Here is a 17,812-nt window from a genome sequence, read left to right as displayed (position 1 = left end):
TATTTGAAAATGTCACCTGTGCTTGATATTAAAGCAGTCTGGATTAATGATGGTGAGAGGGGTCTTTCTGTCAGCGGTCTCAGGACTCTTCATCCACATCTATTTTAATGTCGTGGCTATTGTTGTTGTTGCTGTCTGTATTGTCACATCTGCATTATAATAAGTTATTTATATATTTTATATATACATTTTAATTAATTTAAAGCTTGTTACAAATGGTTATGCTAGCAATATAATTTGTAATGGATTTTTGAATTAAATAAAATTATTGTGCAAAGTATTTTCTGTGCACTAGCACTGTATGTCTGATATTTTTTAGAAATCAAGACTTGTTATCAAGTTATTAAAGGCAGTTCTGAGTTCAGTGTAAATTAAATGCACTATCAGACGTTACACTCACCAAACCACAATAAATGTTCCTAATGTTCAATTCAATGTCTGTCGTTAATTAAAGGCTTCATTAGGTTGTTTGGAGAGACACTCACCTAAGCTCTCCACGTGTTCGGTTTCCATGGCAACACAAAAACGCTCAGCCGGAAATGGTTGTTTCGATTGGTCAGCTACGAGTCTAAAATTAATCAAATTTTTAATCAAATCTTTAATGGGAACTAAATTTATTTCTGTAAGAACCGAATTTGAATTTAAAGAAACTTTAACACCCAAATAATTAATTACACCTTTACGATGAATTCAACAAATTGTTGTTTTATCTATATTTTTTAAAGATAATATTTCACATTTTGAAATGTTGAGAGAGAGGCCAGAAATGTGTCTTCTAATTCCCTTGATCACATTATTCTGATTGATCATTAAATGTAAAGTGCGTATCCAGCAGTATAAGAAAGAGGGAAATGCCCTGTCTTCTGTGAATAAGACATTATTGTTCAGATACAAGTTTAACTGTTACATACAGAGTTTTCTCTGGCTTTTTGGAAGTCTAAGAACATAATAAGAGCAGGATCCAAATCCCGATAATCAATTAAATCACGAAGTAACCTTACATTGTTGGATATGTGACGACCCTTCATAAACCCGCTTTGGCACTCATCAATCAAATCATCAAGGCCGTATTTAAATCGTTTTGCCAGGACAGATGCCAACATTTTATAGTCGTTATGTAATAATGTGATTGAGTGCCAGATGCCAATCATAAGAGTATCTTTTTGAGGTAATAACACCCCCTCTCATTGATGACAAGTCAGGATATACGAGAGCCGCTTAGAGGGGGCGTGTCTTGATGGGACCCCGCCCTCGTCAACTTCTCGCGCATGTGCATACTTTTTGAGGCAGCATATTAACGATGGAAAGCATTATAAACTTAACCTAATTCTCCTTTGGACCCAGTTTCCCCCATCCTGTTTCCACTTAATATTAATAACTGAATAGTTTATTGAACACTAATTCTAATAATAAATACAATTAATTTAAATGTTGATTTCCTTGCAGTGATAGGTCTGTGGGACTCTAAATAAACACTGCAGCGATGCCCTGTTAAATTATAAACTTCACATTTCTGCTTTTAAAACCTCCAAAAATGACCCATTGACTTCCATTGTAAGTGTCTCTCTGGAACACACATTTGTGCTTTATTAAAGAAAAGGAGGGATCACATTAATGTATGTGATGATCAACATTATGAAAACAACAGAACTTGTATGAATATACTTGAATATTCCTGTAAGATATTATTCAACACTAACTTAATGTAGAAACATCATGAAAATGTCAAGCAAAGTGAAACATGAGGCGCTCACAAACATCCTTTCCTTTAATGGATAGAATTGGATATTTTTGAAGAAAGTGTTTAGAAAATATATCATTATCAGTGAACATTGAATGTCCCCTAAATTATAGAATGAGCCAAATTATAAACAATGTTTACATCTTTATCATGATCGAGAAAACATAAATGTCATTTTAGACTCAACTGTAGAGAAATTGTTTAAGATAGAAAACATTTTAGATTAATTGTGTAAATGTTTTTGTGTTGTAAATTTATTGCGTGATGATTCATAACAGAGTCTCTTTAATCCGCGTCCAATCAGTGAAATCCGCTCGAAATTTGAAAGGTGGAGCCTCATTGACCTGCTGATCATCATCTCTCTCTCTCTCTCTCTGAGCAGCAGATCACACACACACAACACGTAAGTAAGACTAAGTCTTTCATTTATGTGTTTAATGATGATTTCAGTTTAAAATGTCACATATGAAACATCCCTTCATGTGTGTGTTTCATGGAAATCTCGTGATGAGACGCAGCTGAGGTGATTGTGTTTGTTTAATCTGCTTTTTCATTTTAATTCGACTGTTTCCGTCTCTCTGCTTGCAGTGAAGCGATAATTATGCGATTCTACACCAATAAAAGGAGTTTAATATTGAAATGTGCGTCATATTAGCTGTTTATAACAGTTGCAGCAGTGTGCGTGTGTTTGTTTATACGGGCGGGCACACGCTCAGGCTGTGTTGTGCACGCGCTTAACAATCGGCGCAAAGTTTGAATCTTGAGGAGGGAAACTGCCGAGCACATCACCATAGCAACTGTAACCGACTCCCGCTGTCAAAACCGTTTTTAAACCAGCATCTAATGAGAATTTAATGAAAACAACTAACACACAAATTGATGAGCTTAATTTATCCAACCTGTTTTCAGAAAGCTTCCTGACTGGTCAATTTACTAACGTTAAACAAACTACATGAGGTTTCCAGCAACATGTACGAGCTAGTGTGAACCGTGAGCACTACTTAGTGTAGTATGATACTTGACTCTCATAGATTAACCCCTTAATTTTTTCTTGTAAGGTTGACTGTGGTCCGTTAAGGGTTTGAAGGCTATCTGAAGGTAATGGAGGGCACACAGACGAAGGGCTTGAAATATCAGATATGTGGCTCTTGTCATGGAAGCAGCCACATGGAGCGTCTTTACACGCCCAGGAAAGAATCCGGGCTGAGCAGCACCAAGGAAAACCATGAGCTGGACGCGTCTCAGAATTCACACAGAAAAGACCAGAGACGGCCAAAGGACCCTATGAAAGAGTCTAAGAGAGAACCATCAGTCCAAACGGGATTGTGCGAGACTCCAAAGGTAATAAAAAAGGACCCGTCGCTCCGCAGACGTCTGCTCGTCTCCTGTTCATCCTCTGATGGTAGGAAGAGTGGCAATGCCACACCCGGAGAAGCCTCCAGAGATCCCGGCGAGAGCTTCGACTCCCCAGACATCAGCCCGACTGGACTGTTGTCCTACAGCACTTTGAGTGCCGATTCAGATTTCTCCTGTCGTAAACGGCGTCTGATGTTCTCTCAAGTGATTACTTCAACCCTTGAGACTGGCAGGAGTGGCGTCCAGATGAGTCCCGTGCTGTTTCAGAACCAGGTCACCGATGCCCTCACTGAACCAGATCTTGACGAAAGCATCATCGCTGGTCTTCCTAGCTCTCCACTAGCTGGCAAAAACTTCCAGTCCCCTGTCAGCACAGAGAAACCCAGTGTTCTGGTCACCCCCACCTTAGCGTCCGAGGACAGTGGCTTCAGCTCGTTGGGTCTGGACAAATCACAGGACGACTCGGTGGATCATGACGGCTCTTTCCAGGAGCTTGTGCTGCCGTCGTCTTCATGTGGCAAGAGACGCTCGCGGCTGGAGAGACAGCGAAGGCTGTCCACGCTCCGAGAAGGGGGTTCACAGTCTGAGGATGGACCCCGAGACCAGCGGTTGAGGCACAGTGACCCGAATGCCCACATGTGTAAGGACGAAGTGTTTCTGGACAGAACCCCGCTTAGGGGATACCACGCTAAAGATGGAGGATCTGTCCCTGACTCCAGCACTGCAGTACGTTCATGTGATAAGTCGCCGCAGCACACGCATGTTACAGCAGCAAACCAGTTTAGAGGAGCTGCTGCGTGTGACGGAGGAAGATGGACCTATCAGAACCAGCCTGCCTCTCTCTGGGCTCATCGGACGCAAAATGGGCCTGGACAAGGTGGACATCATCTCAGAACTGAAGATGCGAAACCTGAGACATGTGCTAGCCGTTATCCTGAGCCTTCTGTCTGCTGCTGACGTTTACAGGTCAGTCGTTACGATAAATTGAAGAAATGCTTACCCTATTTTTTGGTTGATATTAAAGCGTGTTATTGGTTGCAGGTTCGGCCACGTGTCCGATGAATGGAATGATGTCATCACGGAGGATAAGAAAGCGTCCCACAGGAGAAGATGTCACGTCAGAGAGTTGAAGAGTGCACTAGAGGTGAGATTTATACTCCGTAGTGCACACTGTGTAGTGCACACTGTTTTTGATTAGTGAAACGGTATGCATCAGATGTTTTAGCCTGTAGTATGCTACATTCGTTGGGTTTTGGGATGGAAACGCTGTTTATTCATATTGTTTTTGCGATATTCTGATTTTGTGCGCAAATTACATTTGTAACTTGGATGGAAACATGACCAATGTCACATGACCTCATGTTGTAAATATGATTGATATTTCACAGCTAAAGACACATCTGTCCATGAGCACTTAACCGTTAACTTGTAAAAATAATAATACATTAATTCTATATATTCGTGTTGCCTTCATGTGTCTTGGATTGTATTATTGTGATGCTAGTGAAACTTTAACTCGGCACTTTCCGCACCACTGTCTCCATCACACGCATTATTGCTCAGCCGCTTTAGATAAAACCGTCTGCCTAAAGAGTTAATTTATTAAAAATGTGAAATTTACATTTAATTTCATGTCAGTCCTTCGTCAATGTTGTCTTGACATTCGGCACTGTAAATAAATAATGAGTTAAAATAGACACGTTAATATTATATGACTTCCGGTTCATTCTTTACGCTGGAAACGGAAGGTAGCACATCTCAAATTCTGTGATGGAAATTATATTTTTAAAATTTTTCAAATAAAATGACCAAATCATTTATTCTTAATAAAGCTAACTTCAAAGCTAACATTTGATATGTCTTAAATACTCCCAATTAAATCTTTTTTTTTTTTTTTGCATAATTTGGTCCAATAAAATGTGATTTCCCTAGAGTTTGTTTTGTCTTGTATTTCGTGCTCTTCACTGACACTTAACTTGGTTATCAAGAACACAAACTTTTGAACAAAACTTCTTTAGGGGGGAAATGATGTCAACAGTGAGACATTCATAATTTATGAGCAATTAATATGTACATTTTATTGAATAGTTTATGTTTGTAGTTTTAAACATGTAGTCATTTTATTTTTTAGGGCTGTCAATTGATTATTTGTTTTTATTAATTAATTACATGCTGTGCCAATTAATTAATCGCATATACAAATATTTGCTGAGAAAGCCCCTCATATAACAATAATTCAATATATAATAATTAAATGATTATAAATGGTTATATTTAAATAATTTCAAACGTGTATGTGTGTATATGTATATATATATATATTAGAAAATGAACATGCCATACATTATTGCGATTTGACTTCGGATAAGTGTTTTATGATGGACATTATTGTGGCACACAAAGCATTAAACACAGTACAAAAAGTGGCTCTACAATTCAATATATGATTTATTTGCTTATTATTGATCATAAGCTAATCATTGGTCATCATTCAGTGTGAGATTTATTATGAGGGCTTGTTGAAGGACGTGTCAATTTTCTCCCAATCAGGAATTCCCAATTCCCAATGCGCTCAAGTCCTCGTGGTGGCGTAGTGACTCTGAGGACGAATCTCAGTTGCCTCCGCGTCTGAGACCGTCAATCTGCGTATCTTATCACGTGACTTGTTGAGCGTGTAGAAGTAGCACATGTGGGAGGCTTCACGCTATTCTCCGCGGCACACGCACAACCCGCCACATGCCCCACCGAGAGCGAGAACCACATTATAGTGACCACGAGGAGGTTACCCCATGTGACTCTACCCTCCCTAGCAACCGGCCCAATATGGTTACCCCATGTGACTCTACCCCACCCTAGCAACCGGCCCAATATGGTTACCCCATGTGACTCTACCCTCCCTAGCAACCGGCCCAATATGGTTACCCCATGTGACTCTACCCTCCCTAGCAACCGGCCCAATTTGGTTGCTAAGGAGACCTGACTGGAGTCACTCAGCACGCCCTGGATTCAAAATCACGACTCCAGCTGTGATAGTCAGCGTCAATACTCACGGAGATACACAGACCACCAAATTGCGTTCATTTTTTAATGCTTTTTATATATATATATATATATATATATATATATATATATATATATATATAAATATATATATATATATATATATATATATATATATATATATATATATATATATATATATATATATATATATATATATATATATATATATATATATATATATATATAAATAAATAAATAAATAAATAAATAAATAAATATATAAATTGATCTGTGCATGATGAAGGTCTGGTGAAAATTCTCCAAATCCACTTTAATGTGACCTTCATATATAAAAATATAAAAAACTTTAAAATCTGCTGCTTTTGATGAAAATCAGCCCGTCACATGAAAGTATGTCCAACAGTTTGAATAGTGTCCACGAGACTGAAGTGTCTCTCTGCTGGTGTGTTGGCAGGCTGGTAAAGCAGGTCATGTTGTAGATGCTGACACCAGGTTGGCGCTGGCGTGCAGGTCGGCTCTGAGCAGTGTGCAGGCTCAAGCCCGGACACCCCACACACACCAGTCCTGCACCCCGACCCGACACCCAGAGCGCCACTGCAGCAGCAAACGTGTGGAGTTCCTACAGGTGTGTTCCCATACATCACATTCATCTGTAATGCTAACACCTGTCAGAGGCGCACAAGTGTCCCGTTCTCTCCCTGTTTTTTGAGCATACGTGCAAAGAAAATAACACACAACAATGTACATAAATGAAGGTGTGTGTATATATATATATATATATATAATTCTGAGTAATTGAAAGCAGGTTTGTGAGCAACAGAATAATGAAATCTCTCTCACCAGATTGCTAAAACTCTGTTCAACGATGAATATCTGAAGTCGTGTCCGCGCTGTCAGCATCCGGCGCGCTGTCACTCTCTGCGTGGTGAGGGGGTGTGCAGCTGGACCGACTGTCTGTTTCAGTTCTGCACGTCCTGTTTGTGTGCGTTCCACGGGTCCAAAGACTGCGCACACCTGTCTGCCAAACGCAGGAGCAAGAGAGACGTGCTGCCTGGCAGTGCCCAGAGCAAGCACAACGTCAAGCGGCTCTGACTGTGTGTGTGTTTTTAATGATGATGTTTTGATGAATTTTGCACTTTTGTACAGCAGTTATTTTGGTCTTGTGTGTTTGTTTGTACATATTGCTCTTTACATGCTTGGTTTTTTATACATAGTTTTAAATAAAGCACTTTTTTTACCTTAAACTTCCTTAAATGTTGTTTAGTTATAACACACACACACACACACACACACAGTATTTACCATAGATATATCGATCGAATGTTTTGGCTTTATTGATTGAATTTAGTTAAATATTACTTGAGAGAGATATATGTATTTGTTGTTTACATATAATTGTTTAGATGTCCGACAGTGGTTCAGTCCAAGTGTCTCCAGCGAGTCGGTCCACTGTCGGACATGTTTGGGAAGCTCTCGGGAGGATATCTCCAGTCATGTCAGGAGAGTTTCTGTCTACTTGAATGGAGAAACACTGAAATCTCTGAAACTGTTGGTCCGGGTTCGGATCAAAGAACACATCTGACGATACTGGAATCATAAATTGTGTTTCTTTACCTCATATTACGCTAAAACACTTTTCCCGGCTTGTATAGCTAATGCTCACGCGCGTTCTGCAGTTGATTGACAGGTGATGTTTGTATCTGAAGGGTGACTGAATCTTTTACCTAGTGGGTCTTTGCGCTCCAGTTTCTCCCATTCATTGGAATAAAGCGACTCGTCTCTGCTGAATGATCTCTGGTTCAGTCGGACACTTCACGGGTTTGAATCCGAACCGAACTCTTCTAAATGACTCGCGCGGATCCTGGTGTGTGTGTGTGTGTGTGTGTGTGTGAGCGAGCGTGTGTGTGTGAGCGAGCGTGTGTGTGTGTGCAGTGCTCGAATTGAGGGGGGGCTGGGGGCATCCGGGACCCCCCATAAGAAGTAAAAAATAGAATTAGGGGGGTCCCTCAGATATTTTTATTTTAGTAAAAAATAATATTAACAAATCTGATTAAATGCATGCAATGGATACGGTAAATTTCGTGAATTGATTATTTACAATAATTTTTTTTAAAGTTGGCTAGTTGCCATGTCTCTTTAAAATGTAAACGCCCCGCCCCACATCTAAAGAGTGCTGTGCGCATGACATCGTTGACTGACAGGACTGTTTGATTGGCGCCGCTCCGTTGAAGCTAATTTTAACTTTTAAAAAATGGAGAAAAATAAACCTCCACTCGAGGTCGGGAAGAGAAAGCTTTTTGAGGGGTAATTGTCTCTCTCTAGATATCGTTCTACTTTATATCTACTCACACCATATCGGGGCTTTTGTATTCCTTGCGTAATTGGAAACATTTAGGCTTAAGTTACTATTTTTTTCATTATTAATAGTCCTGGTTCTACGGGAGTGCTAGAGATCTCGACGGAGATGGATAACAGCTTTTTAGTAAAGGGAGCGATCGTTGTGTGCTTTCTATGCTTTCTAATTTCCATTCAGAATTTATATAAAACTTGTTTTTCATGCTGCCAGCCAGGACCAATGGCCACGTAAACACAAAGTTTCGGGAATTACATACGCATTTATGCGGGATTCACTCTTGAAATAGCAATAATTGACATTGATTGCCACGGCATTGTTTGTTTCTGAATAAAGCAGCCTTTTTCACTGAAGTGGTCGTTGAATAGTTGCTGACTCACTCATAACAGTGCTTTCCCGCCACCTACTGGACCTAACTATGTAAAAATCGCATGTGCTGAAATAGTTGAAAAATCCTCACCAACACACAGACTGACAGCCTCTTTTGTCACAATCTATATGTTTAATATCTAATAAACAAGTTTCATCCATTTAATCTTTAAAGTATTTTGGAACAAACATTATTATCACAGTGTCACATAATCCACATTAATCATCCAGTTGTTTTTAGGGTAAAAACTACATTGGTAAAACAAAGCTAGAATCATTCTGTTGGATGAACACTACTGTTCAAAAGTCTCTTCTGCTCACCAAGCCTGCATTGATTTGATGCAAAATACAGCAAAAACAGTAATTTTATGAAATATTATTACAATTTAAAATAATAATACAATAAAATATCATTTATTTCTGTGATCAAAGCTGAATTTTCACCATCGTTTCTCCAGTCTTCATCACATGATCCTTCAGATCTGAAATATAAACTTTTGTAGCATTATACACTACCATTTAAAAGCTTGTGGTCAGTAAGAATGTATTTTTAAAAAATGTTGGGAAAGAATTTAATACTTTTATTCAGTATGGTTGCATCAAATTGATCAAAAGTGACCGTAAAGACGTTTATAATGTAACAAAAGATTCTATTTCAAATAGAAACTGTTCTTTTGAACTTTCTATTGATCAAAAAATCCTGAAAAATGAAATAAATGTTTATTACATAGTGTGATTATGACGGATCATGTGACACTGAAGACTGGAGTAATGATGCTGAAAATTCAGCGTTGATCACACATTTTACTATATATTCACATAGAAAACAATATTTCACAATATTACTGTTTTTTTTTTTTTATCAAATCAATGCAGCTTTGAGCAGAAGAGACTTTTAAAAACATTTAAAAAATTGTATCGATCTCAACTTCTGAATGGTAGTGTATATTTCATTTCATTATGTGTATTTATTTAAAAATAAAAATATTGAAACCAAAACATGGCATTGTCTAGTGTGCAGGTAAAGAGGACCTCCAAGGCAAGCACAGTCCATTCCAGTTTAGCAGAGGGCAGTGGCAGGAGCTCAGAAGAGGACAAATGCAGTGATAACAGCTTTATATGGGTCTGTACCACCAACAGCAGCTCAGCACAGATCAACAAAAGCAAAGAGCAGGTCAGCAACAGCTCAGAACGGCTAACTCCCACCAACAGCTCAGAACAGCTAACTCCCACCAACAGCTCAGAACAGCTAACTCCCACCAACAGCTCAGAACAGCTAACTCCCACCAACAGCTCAGACCAGCTAACTCCCACCAACAGCTCAGAACAGCTAACTCCCACCAACAGCTCAGAACAGCTAACTCCCACCAACAGCTCTGAACGGCTAACTCCCACCAACAGCTCAGAACAGCTAACTCCCACCAACAGCTCAGAACAGCTAACTCCCACCAACAGCTCTGAACGGCTAACTCCCACCAACAGCTCAGAACAGCTAACTCCCACCAACAGCTCTGAACGGCTAACTCCCACCAACAGCTCAGAACAGCTAACTCCCACCAACAGCTCAGAACGGCTAACTCCCACCAACAGCTCAGAACGGCTAACTCCCACCAACAGCTCTGAACGGCTAACTCCCACCAACAGCTCAGAACGGCTAACTCCCACCAACAGCTCAGAACAGCTAAACTCCCACCAACAGCTCAGAACAGCTAAACTCCCACCAACAGCTCAGAACAGCTAACTCCCACCAACAGCTCTGAACGGCTAACTCCCACCAACAGCTCTGAACGGCTGACTCCCACCAACAGCTCTGAACGGCTAACTCCCACCAACAGCTCAGAACGGCTAACTCCCACCAACAGCTCAGAACGGCTAACTCCCACCAACAGCTCAGAACAGCTAACTCCCACCAACAGCTCTGAACGGCTGACTCCCACCAACAGCTCAGAACGGCTGACTCCCACCAACAGCTCTGAACGGCTGACTCCCACCAACAGCTCTGAACGGCTGACTCCCACCAACAGCTCTGAACGGCTAACTCCCACCAACAGCTCAGAACAGCTAACTCCCACCAACAGCTCTGAACGGCTAACTCCCACCAACAGCTCAGAACAGCTAACTCCCACCAACAGCTCAGAACGGCTAACTCCCACCAACAGCTCTGAACAGCTAACTCCCACCAACAGCTCTGAACGGCTAACTCCCACCAACAGCTCTGAACGGCTAACTCCCACCAACAGCTCTGAACAGCTAACTCCCACCAACAGCTCTGAACGGCTGACTCCCACCAACAGCTCTGAACGGCTAACTCCCACCAACAGCTCTGAACGGCTGACTCCCACCAACAGCTCAGAACAGCTAACTCCCACCAACAGCTCTGAACGGCTGACTCCCACCAACAGCTCAGAACAGCTAACTCCCACCAACAGCTCAGAACAGCTAACTCCCACCAACAGCTCTGAACGGCTAACTCCCACCAACAGCTCAGAGCGGCTAACTCCCACCAACAGCTCTGAACGGCTAACTCCCACCAACAGCTCAGAACAGCTAACTCCCACCAACAGCTCAGAACGGCTAACTCCCACCAACAGCTCTGAACAGCTAACTCCCACCAACAGCTCAGAACGGCTAACTCCCACCAACAGCTCAGAACGGCTAACTCCCACCAACAGCTCAGAACGGCTAAACTCCCACCAACAGCTCAGAACGGCTAACTCCCACCAACAGCTCTGAACGGCTAACTCCCACCAACAGCTCTGAACGGCTAACTCCCACCAACAGCTCTGAACGGCTAACTCCCACCAACAGCTCAGAACAGCTAACTCCCACCAACAGCTCAGAATGGCTCAGCACCACAAAAACTCAGAGCAAGGAAGTTGATAACTGGAGAAATCAGTTAGAGATATGGAGGAAACAATACTCCCCATGAAATCCAGTGAGTCTGGAAGCCATCTGATTATTTTCTACTGTTTTTGAGACATTTCAATGTATTTTGAAGTTACTTGCTTTTACGGGTCTTCAAGAGCCTTATATGTAGTGCCCTGGTATATTTGCCATAGTTGCTGTTTTGGGTCTGCTGCCCTCTAAATCCAGTATTACTTTAGTAAGTAATATAAAAGAATAATTATATATATATATTTACGCATATTATGATCAAATATATTGTATATTTTGTATAAAGTGTATATTGCAAGACTAAACCTACACCCCCAAGTTTTAAAAAAAAACTTGGGGACCCCCATAACACTTGACTCAATTCGAGCACTGTGTGTGTGTGTGTGTGCGAGCGAGTGTGTGTGTGTGTGTGTGTGTGCGAGCGAGTGTGTGTGCGAGCGTGCGTGTGTGTGCGAGCGAGTGTGTGTGTGTGTGTGTGTGTGTGTGTGCGAGCGAGCGAGCGTGCGTGCGTGCGTGCGTGCGTGCGTGCGTGCGTGCGTGTGCGTGCGAGCGAGCGAGTGTATTTGTCTGGCGTGTGTTATTCAGAAGCCCTGAATCACAAGGTAAATAAAAATAAGTGTCTTTAGTTCCTCACTTCAGCCGTCACAAGACGATCATATGAACAATGTCACCTGAGGAATATAAAGATCATGGAGGGATTTAATGGATGTTGTAAATCATCAGATAAAGACAGTTATTAGTGACCCCTGCTGGCGGAGATTGGTACCACATGATGACTGTTTCCTTGAGACTAAGCACATTTATTTGTCATGTAAGGACAACAACAACAACAATAATATTTGTTAAAAAATAATCCCCCACAAATTAATAAAAAAAAATGTTTGCGCAAAAATCGTTCATTTGCCCCACTGAGTGCTTCTCATCATTATATACAACCCAAATTATGATGATATTCAAGTTTATTCTTCTGGATAAAACCCCTTGAGATGAACCGTCACATTACCAGGCAAACAAATGATTTCTATGCAGTTTTCTGTAGTTCATGTATCGAGGAGGTTTATGGGGAAGAATGTGATGAATGTGAGTCGAGATATAATATTTAGTTTGATGAACTCTCTGCAGTAAAACCATCATTACACTTTATTATGAGTGCCATTGAGACGCCGATCGATGTTATCCAGTCGTTGTGGATAGTAAATATAAATATACACTAGTCATGTGTATAAAATCGCATTATTAGGATGATTTGTAAAGCGAATAAGTTTATTGAGCTATAAGATTAAGCGGCCTGTGTTGTGCACACAGAGAACGGACTAAAATGATCAATGAATAGACATTATAGTTTTTAATTGAGTAATTCTTTCTATTTTACCATCAGTTTGTCATTTCATTTGCTTTAGTTTTCACTCTTTGTTAGTTTTAGTGTATTTCATTTAAAACATCTAACATCATCATCTAGTGGCATTTCCATGTTTAATTAAGGTGAATTATAAATACTTAAAATGTTTATAATATAGAGTGAAGATGCGTAAAGTGGGACAAATCCTGTTTCTCCCCAATCTGGAACACCCAATTCCCAATGCGCTGTAAGTCCTCGCGGTGGTGTAGTAACTCGCCTCAATCCGGGTGGCGGAGGACGAATCTCAGTTGCCTCCACGTCAATCCGCGCATCTTATCACGTGAATTGTTGAGCACGTTACCGTGGAGACGTAGCGTGTGTGGAGGCTTCACGCTATTCTCCACGGCATCCACACACAACTCACCACACGCCCCACCGAGAGCGAGAACCACATTATAGTGACCACGAGGAGGTTACCCCATGTGACTCTACCCTCCCTAGCAACCGGGACAATTTGGTTACCCCATGTGACTCTACCCTCCCTAGCAACCGGGACAATTTGGTTACCCCATGTGACTCTACCCTCCCTAGCAACCGGGCCAATTTGGTTACCCCATGTGACTCTACCCTCCCTAGCAACCGGGTCAATTTGGTTACACCATGTGACTCTACCCTCCCTAGCAACCGGGCCAATTTGGTTACCTCATGTGACTCTACCCTCCCTAGCAACCGGACAATTTGGTTGCTAAGGAGACCTGACTGGAGTCACTCAGCGCCCCTGGATTCAAACTCACGACTCCAGCGGTGATAGTCAGTGTCAATACTAGCTGGACAATGAAGTATCCATCTGTATTTCCTTAAATGGTTACTGTGGCAAAGAGGAGTACAGTGCCGTCATGACGCTATCACCGTGGTGGAGGAGACCCTTACCGACCCACCAACATGCAGCAGAGCGCCCGCCCACCAGGGTCCGGAGGACTACCTCTGATCCACCCAGGGAGGAGCGGCTGTCATCCACTAGAGAGCGGAGGGGTGACCGAGGACCAAGCTACGGCATATCATAGAACCGGCGAGGTATGTTTTCTCTCCTCACTCTCTCCCGCTGTTGCTCAGTGTTGGCCTTTCCCTCTCTTTTCTTTTGTTTCCCCCCATGTCATGGTCAATGAGCTAATACCCAAGCCTGCCACGATCAACGAGCCAACGCCCACCAAGCCAATGCCCACGCCTGCCACGGCCAACAAGCTAATGCACGCCTGCCAAGGCCAATGAGCTGGAAGCTTCGTCTCTCCCAGGGCAAGCATTGTCAATCTCGTCCGTCCCAGAACCAGCGTTGCCAACTTCAGCCTCCCAGAGGAGCAGGAGAAACACTTTTGTTTCCAAGTCTCCATGTACACAACAGAGTCGACACACACTCTCACACACAAAAAGACAAAGATCCCCCATTTAGCCTTAACAGACTGTAGGGGCAAGTGCTGTTAGCGAGCACTGGAAGGCCGGAACGGTACATAAGGGGGTGTGTGGCCGGCACCACGCCCGACCGCCTTTGTCTCCCCAGTGGCGATGTTTACACACCGTACCAGGTACTCATTTTAGGCTGAGTCGACCTAGGGGAGGCCCGGGACTGGTTCAGATAATCGTCACTGGAGTTGGCCATGAGCGGGAATCGCACTCGGGTCGCCAGGTTCATAGTGCAGCGCGCTAACCGACGCGCACACAAACAAACAAACACACACACCCACTTTGTGAGAAGAGGTTCTCTGTGGTTTTTTCTTGTTATCATTGTGATTTGACGGATTCAGCACCGCCGTGATGATATAAATGTACACTTCATGCCAATCAAACAAACTAAACCTGAGAATATTGATTGTTTACACTCTTCTGTTGTCAAGTTTGGCACGACAATTACACAATTATGTGTGTGTGTGTGTCTATCAATCATTTAATCATGTGTGGACACACACACACACACACACTATAGGAGTAATTAAGTGTCATTAGTGGGTTTAGTGTTTCTTACCACAGTGACCTCATGACATATCAATCAAGTGATCACTTCTGTCTCTCTCTCCCTGCCTCTCTCTCCCTCACGGTGTCTCTCTCTCTCACTGCCTCTCTCTCTCACTGCCTCTCTCTCTCACGGTGTCTCTCTCTCACTACCTCTCTTCTTGGTCGTTTCCAAGTCTCTGCCCATGTATACAACCAAGAAGGTCATTCCCGAGACCCGGTCCATGCCCACGGCCACAGAGGTCGATCCCGAAACTCTTATTTATTTTCACGACCACTGTGGTCTTCTCCCAGTCATTCAGGACTCTTAGTTTCGAGCCTTCCACGACTTTGCCCCAAGTCATGGCCGCCACGCCAGAGTCGTCTCCGGGCTGCGTGACCGCCACCGGCGGTATATAAAAAATATAATTGTCAAAAATATTAATAACTACATTCTTGACCAACACAAAACAGGTTTCGTTTAAAGTTTAGACGCTGTACTTTATAATGCAGTGCTTTGAAATGTACAGAAAAATCACAAGTGTTACGTTTTGATAACTAAGAAAAAAATTTGAATTGTACATTTTATTGTAATCAATAAAAACATGAAACTGATCAAATATTCATGTGTCATATGTCGTTGGAAAGCTCTCAAAGAGTAAAATACAACCAGACTATTTGTTTTATTCACAGACAAAAATATAGCGAGTAACATCTAAATATACGTCTTTGACAATTATGTTGATGTTGTTTATATGCCGCATTTGCTCTTATAAATTGATGAAATATAAACGGAACATAACAAGTAACATATGATTATTTAGAGTATGTGATTATCTTTCAATCGAGTCCACACACAAGATAATCAGATGTATAGATCATTAGATAATCCACATGAAGCACAATGTTACATATGACCACCAGGAGATGGCGCCAAATACACGACACAGACTCAATGATGACTCAAATGACACAGAATGAAACTCATTCTGTGAAATCTCATGACTAAAATCATGTCTGCATGCTATGCAAACCTTTAGTCATTGTTGTGTTTGCGTGTGTAATTAGTTCTTATGTACAATTATTATCTTTTATTTGTTTGGAGATGTTTTTCAGATGTATTTGTATAGGGCTTTTCACAACTGGTGTTGTTTCAAGGCAGCTGTATGTGACAGACAGACAGGGAGAGAGACAGACAGACAGAGAGAGAGACAGGGAGATAGACAGACAGAGGGAGGGAGACAGACAGACAGAGAGAGAGACAGGGAGAGAGACAGACAGAGGGAGGGAGACAGACAGACAGAGAGAGAGAGACAGGGAGAGAGACAGACAGATAGGTTGAGTTTGTCATTAAATGTGAAATCTTGAGAGTTTCAGGGTGAGGTCACGGTTACGGCGGTAAGCTGAACATTTACTGTAAAGTAAAACACATTAACGTGCGGGTCAGAGCACGCAGTGACCCGGGTCAGCACTGATCCTCACGAGTGAGCTCCCCGTTTGAAGACGGATTCCGTTACGAAAACACGTCCAATCAAAGGCTGAAGTTAATTTGAGCAGAGCGCCATGACATCATTGCTCAGATCTCAGTATTACTCATCAGGACGCGGCACAGCGAGCACCTCGACCCGTTTATTTTTACAACAACACGTTCTCTAACGCCTGTGGCTGAGTCGGACCTCCGGGAGGAGAATCAGACACATGTTTGAGTTCAGCTGTGAGCCAAACGGCCTGACCGCAAGGTACAAAACATGCAAGGAGGAGAACATGTTGAGCGTCCCACAAACGTGCTGCTGTCGCTTTACTGCCTCACACACTCTCGTCCGGCTCTGGGGGAGATCAGATGCATGTTCTGATCTTAAACTCTGTTCACATCGGCCAAAGCTTTTCTTCAATGCACAGAGATCTTCGCATGTGCTGCGTTACCATGGAAACCAAGACAAACACGCAGCTCCCACGCATGCCAGACATCACGAGTCGCTCGAGCCAGCGGCCGTAACTCAAACTGCAACTCTGGGACATTCTGGACGAGTGATGCGGCTGTAATTGCGTCATCAAGGGGCTGCGACTGTTGTTTTGCACAACTGCACATCACAACAATGACTCGCCACATGACGGTCTCGCATGACTTCTTCACACCAGAGCGAATTTGGTTCTGTGTCCAAACAGCAAGCGTGTGAAAGGCAGAGAAGCACTCGCAGACCCGCTAAAAACACGACATGCATTCTCTATCTGTGTGTGAGCACGTTTACTGGAGACATGATCTGTGTAACCATTAAGACCATTAACTGTGAGAGAACATCGGTGTGTGTGTGTGAGAGTGAGTGTGTGTGAGAGTGAGTTAGTGTGAGTGTGTGTGAGAGTGAGTTAGTGTGTGTGTGTGTGTGTGTGTGTATCTGAGAGTGTGTGTGTGAGTGAGTGTATCTGAGAGTGTGTGTGAGTATCTGAGAGTGTGTGTGAGTGTGTGTGTGTGTATCTGAGAGTGTGTGTGTGTGTGTGTGTATCTGAGAGTGTGTGTGTGTGTGTGAGTGTGTATCTGAGAGTGTGTGTGTGTGTTATATGTGTGTGTGTGTGTGTGTGTATCTGAGTGTATGTGTGTGTGTGTGTTTATGTGTGTGTGTGTATCTGAGAGTGTGTAGTGTGTGTGTGTGTGTATCTGAGAGTGTGTGTGTGTATGTGTGTATCTGAGAGTGTGTGTGTGTGTGTGTGTGTGTTTATGTGTGTGTGTGAGAGAGTGTGTATGTATCTGAGAGTG

At 42.4% G+C, this 17,812-nt stretch overlaps 2 protein-coding genes across 2 annotated transcripts in view; one reads left to right on the top strand and one right to left on the bottom strand.

Moving 5' to 3' along the window:
• The first annotated feature begins 2,405 nt into the window (after positions 1-2,405).
• On the top strand, positions 2,406-8,024 carry LOC127655826 (F-box only protein 43-like). Its single transcript, XM_052143819.1, is given in 5 exon segments — positions 2,406-3,775; positions 3,777-4,063; positions 4,139-4,241; positions 6,576-6,746; positions 6,965-8,024. Coding segments are annotated over 5 exon segments (1,743 nt in total). The 5' UTR covers positions 2,406-2,842; the 3' UTR covers positions 7,214-8,024.
• LOC127655831 (keratin-associated protein 5-1-like) overlaps positions 6,396-17,812 on the bottom strand; it is a 92,042-nt gene continuing 80,625 nt past the window's right edge. The window contains exons 7-8 of the mRNA XM_052143833.1: positions 6,962-7,172; positions 6,396-6,819 (exon numbers count right to left, since the gene is read on the bottom strand). The gene's annotated coding sequence lies outside the window, so the exon portion shown is untranslated. The remainder of the gene's footprint in view (positions 6,820-6,961; positions 7,173-17,812) is intronic.

The sequence above is a fragment of the Xyrauchen texanus genome, chromosome 15, assembly GCF_025860055.1.
Source record: "Xyrauchen texanus isolate HMW12.3.18 chromosome 15, RBS_HiC_50CHRs, whole genome shotgun sequence".
NCBI classification, from domain to species: Eukaryota; Metazoa; Chordata; class Actinopteri; order Cypriniformes; family Catostomidae; genus Xyrauchen; species Xyrauchen texanus.
This window is presented reverse-complemented; position numbering and strand designations above follow the sequence as displayed.